This window comes from Lipophrys pholis, assembly GCF_963383615.2.
Source record: "Lipophrys pholis genome assembly, chromosome: 4".
Classification (NCBI taxonomy): domain Eukaryota; kingdom Metazoa; phylum Chordata; class Actinopteri; order Blenniiformes; family Blenniidae; genus Lipophrys; species Lipophrys pholis.
Window position 1 is genome coordinate 12,807,486 of NC_137637.1, and position 11,191 is coordinate 12,818,676.

The 11,191-nt window shown below is 42.6% G+C and overlaps 1 protein-coding gene across 1 annotated transcript; it reads right to left on the reverse strand.

Annotated features, from left to right (window-relative positions):
- Window positions 1-450: 450 nt before the first annotated feature.
- On the reverse strand, window positions 451-4,407 carry psmd6 (proteasome 26S subunit, non-ATPase 6). The gene is made up of 8 exons (XM_080461784.1): window positions 4,129-4,407; window positions 3,572-3,777; window positions 2,605-2,750; window positions 2,302-2,521; window positions 2,114-2,222; window positions 1,861-2,029; window positions 712-789; window positions 451-628 (listed from the first exon to the last, which is right to left on the reverse strand). The coding sequence occupies exons 1-8, from the start codon at window positions 4,271-4,273 to the stop codon at window positions 532-534; spliced, it is 1,170 nt and encodes a 389-aa protein (XP_080317910.1). The 5' UTR covers window positions 4,274-4,407; the 3' UTR covers window positions 451-531.
- Between the last annotated feature and the right edge of the window lie 6,784 nt (window positions 4,408-11,191).

The following is an 11,191-nucleotide window of genomic DNA, read 5'->3' on the forward strand; positions in this document are numbered from 1 at the left end:
TTTGTATGTAGAGACTTCAATCAAGTGTTTTTGTTTACCCTCAAACTCCACTGATTTTGTTTCCAGCACGCGGGGAAAAAAACCAATGTGAGGAGGTTTTCTTTATGAGCACCACAGACATGGAATGTGAACGTACGGGAGAGAGAATATAATTCGTGTCTGGGAATAAAGGAAAAAAATAACAAAAAACATCCACCATTCGTACTATGTAAAAGCGTGTATAGATTTTTTTTTTTTTTTGTATACATTATCAGAATCATTTTCAGCTGGACTTATGTATTGGCTGCTATGTAATTCATGAACAAAATAGGTTAGAATTAATATTTAAAGAAAAAGATTGTATAGTATATTTGTTTTGTAACAAGTTTCTGTAAATAAAATAATTTATACTGCTATTTATATGAAATCCTGCCTCTGCCTCATTTGTGGAAGAAGAGAAGAGTCTGGATGTGTGAACAGTTAAACAGGTTTTATTATATATACACACAATATAAGAAGGTCTTTGTGTAGAACAAGGTTTTCTCGGGGCCGTTACATGTTGATGACTCTCGACAGCTTCTGGACTCTGTTGAGCAGCAGGTCGCCCTTCTTGATGGTTTCCTGGTACTGCCAGTTTTTGCTATCAGGTCTGCAGAGAAGAGACGGAACATTTTAGAGTCGTAGATCTGAGCGTTGATTAAACTGCAGCCATTTGTAGAAGAGCAGCGTCACCTGTTGGTTTCCACGATCTCGTTGACTTTATCGATTTTACAGTGAAGCCGCCCGGCTGCGATGAATCGAGACAGCTCCCTGAGGGGAAGAAACAAAGATTGGGGTTAAGTTCAAAGCAGACGATTAGTTTTAATTATGCTTCGTTAAGAAGAGGAGGGTGATGAGATGACATTTAATTTTCATGACGTAGAAGCAATAAAATTAATAGCTTCAGTAAATCTAAACGTTATGCAAGTTAAACTATTTCAACTAAATTATGGCAGACGTCTGAACTTGTCATCCAAAGCTTTGAGACGCACTGGTGTTATAAACCTTGTTCAGTTAGTAACTTCCTGAGAAATCTGCTGGTTGTACATTAAAACACGTGTCTCACATTGTAAAAATGGATTTAATGTTTAAAAACTCAAATGCCCATAGACGGTTATGTCTCACTTTTTCTATTACAATATGAAAGGTATCTTTCTCAACTTTGTTATTTTAGGATTCATTGCAGAAATATAAAGTTCAGTTTTATTTCCCATCTTTGACATTTGAAGTCCAAAAGTTGATTACCTCAAACTACACTAAGATTGTTTTTATTCATTTAAATCATTTGACTTAACACGTCAATTCTTCAAAGATATTTTGAGATGAGCAGGTAGAAGCAAGTGAATTGATGTTTTGTTCTACAGTTTATACATTGGAAAGATTTGCAAAAGCAAGGACTTTGCCATGTTTACACGTTTCAAGTGAAAATGCATCGTTTTGCGTTTTCTACACTGAAACGATGAAAATGTAGTTTTCATATCAGGCCATGGGTTGGCACAGAGATCGATACGTCATAAACATGAACAATGGCGAGTTCAGCGACATTCATATGGAAGACGACCAAGTTGGATTGTTGTTCAGTGAGGACCGTTGTCATGGAAACGGGGATCCAGCGTTTTTGCAGCCCCTCTATGACACCCCTCCAGCTTCTCAGACTAAATGACAGAATCTCTTCAGCAGGTTCTATTCCGACCTTCTCACAATCGAATCCCAGTTGGACGTTCCTGATACAACAGGAGAAAACCAGGGCCTGTCCTGAACCTGCTCCTGGATGGTCGAGGCTCTGAGTGGATCGGTTTCTGCTCTGGTATCGATGAACAACTTTAGTGTTCAAGAACTCACTGGTCGATGAACTCCGTGCTGACCCCGAAGGCCTCGGCCATGTATCCCAGAGTGAGGGATCGGTAGGACTCCAGCAGCTGGCTGTAGGCCTGGATCCTCATCTCCCTCACATAGTAGCGGTAGTGTGGTGCAAAGAGCCAGTCCTTCTTCATCTCCTGCTCCACCATGGCTGCAACACAGTCAACAGTCACTTAACTGAAGAGGCAAAATGTGAAAGAGCAACCGTGAAAAGTCCTCATTTGTATTTTCTTACCCAGAGACTGAAAGAAGACAGCGTAACGGCACTCATAGAGCGAGAAGAGATACTGACGGACAGAAGGAAGACTGTGCAGCACCTCCAGGATCTCTGCTCCCTTTATAACCTGCAGGGAAACGGACTCTTAATGGTGCCAATTCATCCACAATTCATCACCTCTGCCAGCACAAAACTGCCTCTCCTACCTTTTCCCGGAGGTCGGGTCTTTTAAGGGCGATCATGCAGACATACACGGTGTATGTGACAAAGGTCTTGTAGTCCATGAGCTCGTAGGAGGTGAAGGTCGAGACCGTGTCCAAGAAGAGCTCCGCAGCCTGTTTGAAGTCCCTGATGGCCACGCAGTAGAGGCCCTGGTAGACCTTCAGACGGTTCCTTCGGTCCCAGTCTCCCCCCTCCTCGATGAGGCTGCGGAGAGAAGACGTGAGTGCTGGGAAGACGAACGTGGCAGAGGAGAAGCGTCAGAACCGACGCCGCTGGGGTTCGTTTACCTCTTGGCTTTCTCAGAGTTGCGTGTGATGAGGTCGCTGTCCATGTAGAAGAGGCCGATCCTCAGCAGGTAGAAAACGATGTCTAGTCTGTGACCAAGAGCCACTGTCTTGTCGTAGGTCTTTCTGAAGGCTGTTAAAGCGCCTTCCTGTAGAAACAAAAGGAAACCGTCAAAGCATCTGCTACTTTACAATCAATGTTCCCCAGACAGGAAATCTACCAACCCTAAAGGAAATTTTAACACTCCTGGGGGGTTGCAAGTTTAAAAGAAGAAGAAGAAATTAAGCTTTTCTTGTTAGAACTAAAACATTGAGTCACAAGGGGTCTCCTCGACTGCGACAGGAACCCACTGTGAGCTGCATGGTAGAGCTGACTTGTTTAGACTGCTCAAGAGCAAAACAGACACTTGCTTCACTGTAATTTTAACCAATTAAAACACTTCTTTCCCACACCTCACTCACGGCACGATTACAAAAAGATTAAACAAAACTTATTTGGATTCTGCAAACATGCGAGACCTCTCATATTGTTGGAGCGTATCAGACCAAATACAAACGATGGTACTTCCCACTGAAAACACTTGTACTGCATCAGAACTATCAGAACAACCTAGAACTATTAGTGAGAAGAAGAAAACATTCTACACAATGAAACGGTGAATGTTATGAGCGACAGCTGCATTTACGTCAATTACTGTGACCCTAACATATACACTACAGATATGACGTGATAAAACTTTGTTTATAGTAACAATACATTTCCCAGAGGGGAGCAAACACTTTGCATTGTGGTTAGAATATTTTAAAAGCACCAGGCTGACTTTTCCTGCTGCACAGAGAGCACACATCCCTGCTTAGGTGCTTGACCTTACACACCTGTGGCCATGCGAGTGATTGGAACCCCTGAATTCAGTGATTAGGAGAGCAGAGCGAACACTTGTCCTGCTCATCAGAAAGAGTGTGTCTCCACCTTGTCTCCGATCCTGATGAGATATTCAGCCTTGGCCATCATGGCGTCTCGGATCTCGCTCTCTCCCAGGTTCTTCTCCGCGTCCTCCAGCACATCGTCCAGACGCTTCAGCTCCTCCTCGTTGGCCTTCTTCATCTTACTCAGGAGGTCAGTGTCCAGCTGCCACTTCAGCTCCTTGCACAGTCCTTCGTAGTAGGGCGCCATGTCTGAAGCGGACAGGTAAACATGGACGGAACGCCGGTGGCACAAAGCCACGTTACTCGTCACTGCTAAAGTCAAGTGGGCTAATATATAGTTGTAAATCAAGAGGGGTTTCATCGGGATCTACATTTACCAGGACTAGAACAGTTAATTTTGACAATAAATCCAGCCACCCGACGTCAGTTAACGGTTAGCCACGAGCTAATGCTACAGTAATAGCTAAATACGCTTTAATAAACACGCTCAGAAATTAGTAACACACGTTAGTGTGTTTCTATACACAGAAATACACACGTCTATTAGATGTAGGTGTGTGTAAGTAATAAAGAGTGTGTTGGAGTGAAATGCTAACTCACGGTTAGCTCTGATGGCGTCCATGAGCTCGGTCTTAACTTTCGCGTCCTGCCGGTGTCCCTCCATAGTGAGCAGGAACTTCAGCTGCGCTATCCTCAGGTCGGGGTTCTTGGGCAGACCCTCCTCCTCTAGATTCTCGAGCGGCATATCTGAGCCAAAAAGTTCAAGAGAAGAGACTAAAAGAGACGGAAGGCTTCCTTTGTGCTGGCAGGAGTCACAAGCTAGGCAACGATGACTACGGAAAACACTGGACGGCAGCTTCCGGTGGAGCGGCTGTCGACGACAGCAGAACAGAGCGGCGCGCGGGCTCTCCTTGTGACGAGCAGTGCGCGGTCACCGCCACCTATCGAACACTTTTATGAACTACAACTCCCCCACATGACATCCTGAAACAGGGAGTTTTGTTTGGCACGAGACTAGTTTGATATAAAACTAAAACTGTATGTACTTGTTAAACATAGGATTCAGGAAGCATGATAAACATTAAATTCTAATATTTACTACTGGGACAGGTGTAGGATTCCATACATTGTAATTCTTTTTATCCCTTTTCATACGTAGGGTCCGTTCACACAAGGTTTTCAAACGAAAATGCTAAACTTTCATCAAGTTTTGAGTGTCTGTTTACATGACAACGGTGGTCAGAGTGATTGAAAATGCAAATTTTTGAGAACGGCTCAGTAGGAGGAACTTTTTGACAACGCCGTGTAAACGGGAGAACGCTACTGCGCATGTGTACGACGGCCATAGGAAATGGTTCTTCTGCACATGCAAAAGTAGATGGACAAAAATAACAGTATTTCATGACTCCAAGGGCCTATCGTCCCTGGATTCTCTCTTATCGAGGTGAGCTTTCCGTACTGGAACGCTCATTCACTTCTTACCAGGATAAATCACCCCGGTAACTTAGGCCACATTTACATGTACCTGGGTTTTTACAAGACTGATATTTCCCTCTCGAAGTTTGCAAAAAAATCTTGACATGAACCTGCATATACACCCGGGCCGGTTGTTCAAAACTCGGTTATTGTTTAACGAGCCGTTAAATACATTTAACCGACCGTTAACTTTAACAGCACTGTTATGTTGTTGTTCAAAATTCTGTTAACTTTAACCCGGTGTTATCTTGACGTTAAAATTAACGCACCTCTAGACCTCCGCTAACTATTTAACAGTGTGGTTAACTCTCACCATGGCGTTCACTGGCAGCGCTGCATTCATGATGCCAGATCAACAAAGGAAGGACAGGGTGGACCGTGGACTGAACTTTGATATAAGTCAATAATGAAGAGTTACGCTTCTATGAAGCCCCAAAGTGGCCATAGTAAAAAAATAATAACGCCTGGGAATGAGATGATATTTAATAACTCGAGATACCGAGTTTCTATCTTGGTCCCTTGCTTTATATTTTTTCACCAATGCCACTTCCATCCTGTCATATTTGCTGTTATGGAGCTTTGAGATCAAATAATGCCGACCACATTAGATATTGGTGTTTTCTAACTAAAGCATGTGAAATACAGACATGTTAAACTCACCTTGATTCAAAAAGAGAGGATCTAATTCTCAGCAGCTCCGGATCACGTATTCCCTCTTTACCATAAATAAATGAGGCTGGGGCTTATTTTTCAACATTTGGGCATTACAAAGTGAATTTCTACTCCTTTCACTTTCTTTCTGGACGTGTCTGAGTCAAATGCTTCAACATGGAGGAATGGAGGTCTAGAGTGATAGAACGCAGCTCTACAGCCGTTTCCAATAGCAACCTGTGTAAACACACTGATTAAAGTTCTCTTTCACATGAAGCCATTAAAAGGCTCATTTTATGGCAAAAAAAATCCAAGGTTTCATTTACAGTAGTATGTAGTTTGTTTAGTAGTTACTGATGAACCAAAAGTCTGGCTTTATTATAAAGAAGTGCTGCGGAGCATCACAAAGCCGCATGCAAACCTCAGCCTGTAGTCATAACAAGACGCAAGACCTGGGAGTGAAGTGAGTTACAATTATATTACAATGAAAAGCGTGGAAAAATGACAATGGAAAACTCGTTCGCAAACAAACCTTCGCAGTTGACTGTGTGACAGCACACCGGCTCCACCATCAGTACAATATCACCCGAGGTTTTCAATTCGTGGCCACAAGTAAAGAATCTTGCGACCACATATTAAATTATCTTGTTCTCACGCGATATTTTTATTCTCTATGGCCACTCCGGGGCTACGTACAGTCCACTTTCTACATCGTTCTCTCGGGTTAAAATTAATAAAAGATGAGGCAACATGATGCCGTCGATCATCCCAGCTCAGTTTTCATGTTCCACTTTAATATCCTGGCAGCAGCGTAGTTTGTCATGTTTTATGGTAGTTTGATAGACGAGATAAAAACACTGCACTGCCGTCCACCACAACGCTTCAGACAAAACACGGAAGAACGGAGACTTGAAAGTGGGCGGAGCCTTGGGAGGAGCGGGATAAGGGACACTAACCACTGTTGTTAACCTTGACGACAACGTTAGCTAACGCTATGACTAACCATGCAACAACAATGCATATTTAATGGTAGGTTAGCCAACAGCGGGTTAAGAATTTAACCAGCGGTTAGGGCTTAACTAGAGGTTAAAATAACCGAGTTTTGAACAACCGGGCCCTGGTTGAGAGCTACTAATGGCATACCAAACCTGTAGGGGGCAGCGTAGCAAGAAGCATGAAGTCATATTAGCCAATCAGAATCCTTGAAAAAAAATCCCCTCACTAATTGTGATGTAAATGTCCCCCTACACCCCTTTACATGCAAACAGAGAGTGCATCTGAACAGTCCCTCCCATCTCCTTTCCTATCTACTTCTCCTTAACCCCGGAAGTGTTTAAGTGGCGGCCATGATAAGGAACGTTTGAATTCTCAATAAACTAAGGAAAGGAGGTTCAATGCTTCCTTTATAACCTCCTATAGCCTAGGAAACACTGATGCATCCTTTACCAAAGGAGGCTAGATCATGCTGCCCCACAATTCCTTGCAGCGACAAACCAGGGGTCCTCAATTATTTCCCCCCCGAGGGACAAAATCAGACCAGCAGGCCAAACCAAGAGCCGGAACAGCCGTGCGTTTTTTGCACTATGTCAGTAAAAGTTGTTTTATTTGCAAATGTTAGCTGATGTTACCATTATTACTATTATTATTGTTGTTATTATCATTATTATTATGAGTAATAGTAGTCAAGGTGGTTGTAGTAATAATTTAAGCCTGGGATTTTTAAAGTTAGTTGAGGATCACATAAAAACCAACTATCTAACTATTTACACACTGAGAGACAGAGACAGAAATACAGGGAGAAATTTACAGTTTGTTACTTTTTAAATTCCATAATTGTTGTTTCAGTGCTGCATTTGTTTCTGTTCTCATTTCATTCATTTGTTTTTCATTGTGGTCTGTTGCATTTGAAGTATAAAAACTGCTATATAAATGAACTTGTTATATTGTTGTGTTATTTGTTATAATACACCAGTTCGATGCCAAATAAACAAAAACGAATGAATTCCCTCACCAATCAGTGAGAAAAGTGACAGGATGAGGAAATTCCTCTGATGTATGTTGCATCAGAAAGTCTGTTTCTGGATTCTGTTTCTTTAAGTCACTGATCAGAGGTGAAGAACACTCCTCCACTAAATCCTCCACTCTTCTTGTCGCAGTATTATCAGACAGTTACCAATATCATTTTCCATCATTCCTGACACATTCCTGACATTCTTACTGTGACCTAATCCATCTGAAGATAGTTCTTAAATGGGCCTGACATTCCTGGAACATCTTTTTATCTCCAATAAATCTTCAAGAATATCAAGAATCACCTGTATTAGTGAAGTTTGTAACTGAGCGTGTGGATCAGCTGTGATGTGTGTTGATGTGTTATACATGGTGACAGCATTCACTCCCTGCAGCATCCTCCTCTCTGATCACGTCCATGGAATTTCTCTCAATGCTGAGCGATCTGGAGTGTGTGAACTGTTCAGAAGCTGCTGGTAGAATAACTGGGGTGTTTGGAGTCCGGCTCTGACTACGGTGTGGGATGAGGTCCAAACCAGTTAGAGCAGCGCATTTTCCCCCCACAAAATTCCACTTTATTTCACATTGATGTGCAGCTCATGGGCCGGCGCCGGCCAGACAGTTGGCTCCCGCGGGCCGCCGCCAATTGAGGACCCCTGATCTAGATGACATATAACCAGTTGTGCAAGTAATAGTCAGCTTATTCACTTAAACAAAAGAATCTAAATCACAGTAAAGCATTATCGTATAATAATACTTTGGCTGTCCTGTGAGAACAACGTATCTCTAAAACCTTCCTGAGCAGAGAAAAACATGTTTTCTACTTAACTGCAATGCACAAGGTAATGCATGGAGGGTTTACACTTGCTGCACCCTTTACAGTTTAACCCATAGGTGTCAAACTCCTATTTGGCCCAGAGTGTAATTATATTTGGCCTGCGAAGCGATACCAAATTACTGGCCCGCCAGTGTTATACAGCGCATAAACCACCAATAAACAAACAAAAAGGTAGACTTTTTCAACTCAAAAATAGATTTAGATTAGTATGCTGCTCGCTCAGTTGGTAGAGCATGAGACTCGCAATCTCAAGGTAGTGGGTTCATGTCCCACGTCGGGCGCCACCTTCCCGTGGGCTCACCACCTGCAGGAAGGTTCTTAATGGGTGCAATGTGATCTGGGTGACGGTACTCAAACTGTCACCCTCGTGACCTGGAAACAGATAAGCGGGAGAAAATGGATGGATGGTATACTAATAAAAAATAGATTTAGATTAGTATACTAATCTAAATCAATTTTTTATGAGTGAAAAAGTATACCTTTTTTTTTTAGCATTTGTGTCTCATGACAAGACTGATAAAATATAGGTTGAATTATGTTTTTCCTGCTAATTGTAATATCTCAATATACTAAATAGCATGTCTTATCTCAAGAAATCTTACCAAGACAATTTTCACTTGCTCTATTGGCAGATCAGATCTTTTTCACTTATTTCAAGGTACTTTGACCTTAAAATAATTGAAAAAGGTCTGACTCGATGATAATACACTATCATCAATAATGCTGATTCAGATGACACAATATAAGGGCTGAAGACACTGTTCTTTAGAATCTTCCTCCACTTCTCTCCACGGATTAGCTTGCATTGACATTTGAGACTTGGGATAAGGGGCAAGGGAAGAGTGGAATGCAGTGAATTTCTAATGGACAGGGTCTCACGTTAATGGGTGAGGGGTGTTTGATGGTGTGCTGGCAACGCCGAGTCAGCACTTTTTTCTCCTGCAGGTCTTTAGGTAAACTGGACTGATTGTCTGTCTGAGTGCAGGTCGACGAAGACGAATACTCGGTTTCGTTGTTAGGCCAGACAAAGAACAACGTTGTTGATCAGAGAAATTTATTTATCTTTGCCGACAAGAATCCCGTCGACAAACTTTTCATTTTTACTGGGATCCCCTACGAAGACCTCCATCCCCTCTTTGTAGATCCTGAAGTGTTTCTCGCTGTAGATTCCGAACTTTCTGGAATTTTTATTTTCAGGATCTTCAAGAACGTAGCTACACCGAGTCTCTCCCAAACAAGTACTGTTCCTCCACAGGAGGCAAAGAAGGGAAGTAATTCACTCAAACACATGCCTCCTTTGCCGAACCACCGGACCTGGCAATTTACACCAAGATTATGTCCCATGGTCGCTGACGCCGTCTCCGTCCCTGACCCTGTCCCTGACACAGTCGTCGGTGCACCGTGGCTGGAACTGGCCGGCCCCTGGTCTTGGTCCTGGTCCTGGTCCTGGTCCTGGTCCTGGTCCTGGTCCTGATCCTGATCCTGATCCTGATCCCGATCCCCTCTGCTGGCTGTCTACGTTGTTCAGCATATATCATATAAAAGCTGAGGACCCCATGATCAACACTTCTGTTGGTAAACAAAGTCACATCGCAAACCAAAACAAACAGGGTCACGTTTGGTAGGACTAGTAATTAGAATCTAAATGAGGAGGTTTTTGGTTTCTTGACAGTGACTGATGGCAAACTTATGGTGCGTTCATGCAAACCTGGAACTTTCAAGTTACCAGATGGGGAAAAAGTCCCACTTCCAAGTTTGTAGAGTTCACATGACAATGAGAAACATTTTCATCAACCCCATGAGAGACATGGATGAAACGTCAGTATCTTCTATTCACTTCCACACATTTGGAATCACTGGACTGCTGTTTTGTTCCTTTGGAGCTGGAAAACTACTGGGGCTCGTTGAATGAAGGTGAATGTCACTGAATCTGTTATTCGGTCGGGTCATTAGCCCTCTGGTTTCGGGGACAAAGAAGGTGTTATCCTTCTTCATCATCTTGTTCTTTCTATAGAAGAACTCCACTTTGATGTCTCCGCACACGGGCAGCGGCTGGCGGAATTCGAAAAACATGTGCTTGTCCTCGCGCCGCATGCGAGCGGGGTTGGACGTGTGGGTCTTGACTTTCACCTGGTACACCACGAACTGGGGATCCCAATGCCAATTCTCCTTCTTGAAGCCCTGAGGGGTCGGCCCGCTCCTGCCCCGCTTTACAGTGGATGGCCGCCACGTGATTGTTGTCTTCGCATTTTTATAAAGGACTATCTGCCATTAACAAGTGTTTTTTATTTTTTTTATAATTTGTGCTTTGCAACATGTCACTTTGCACAGTAGAGTATGTTGCTGTGGTCGTACATGCACTTCATCATTGAGCTCAGTGCTGCTGACATTTAAAGATGAATCTAAACCAGTGAATTTATCTTTAACTTTTGCATTCTTGAAAAAAAAATTTTTTTAAAGTATGCAGGAGTGAATAGATGAAAGCACAATGACTAATGTATGTAATGCTTTTAATAAAAAATAAACTTAAAAAAACAACGACAGGTACTTGCATGTGCTGTTGAATGAGTAAATGCATGATGTGAGTGCAACCAAGGAGCTAAGCCAAACAAAGCAAAGATTTGTATAAAAAAGTAAGTTAACGGTCTTTCACAATAATTTTATAAACATGGTGTCTTTTAACATTTA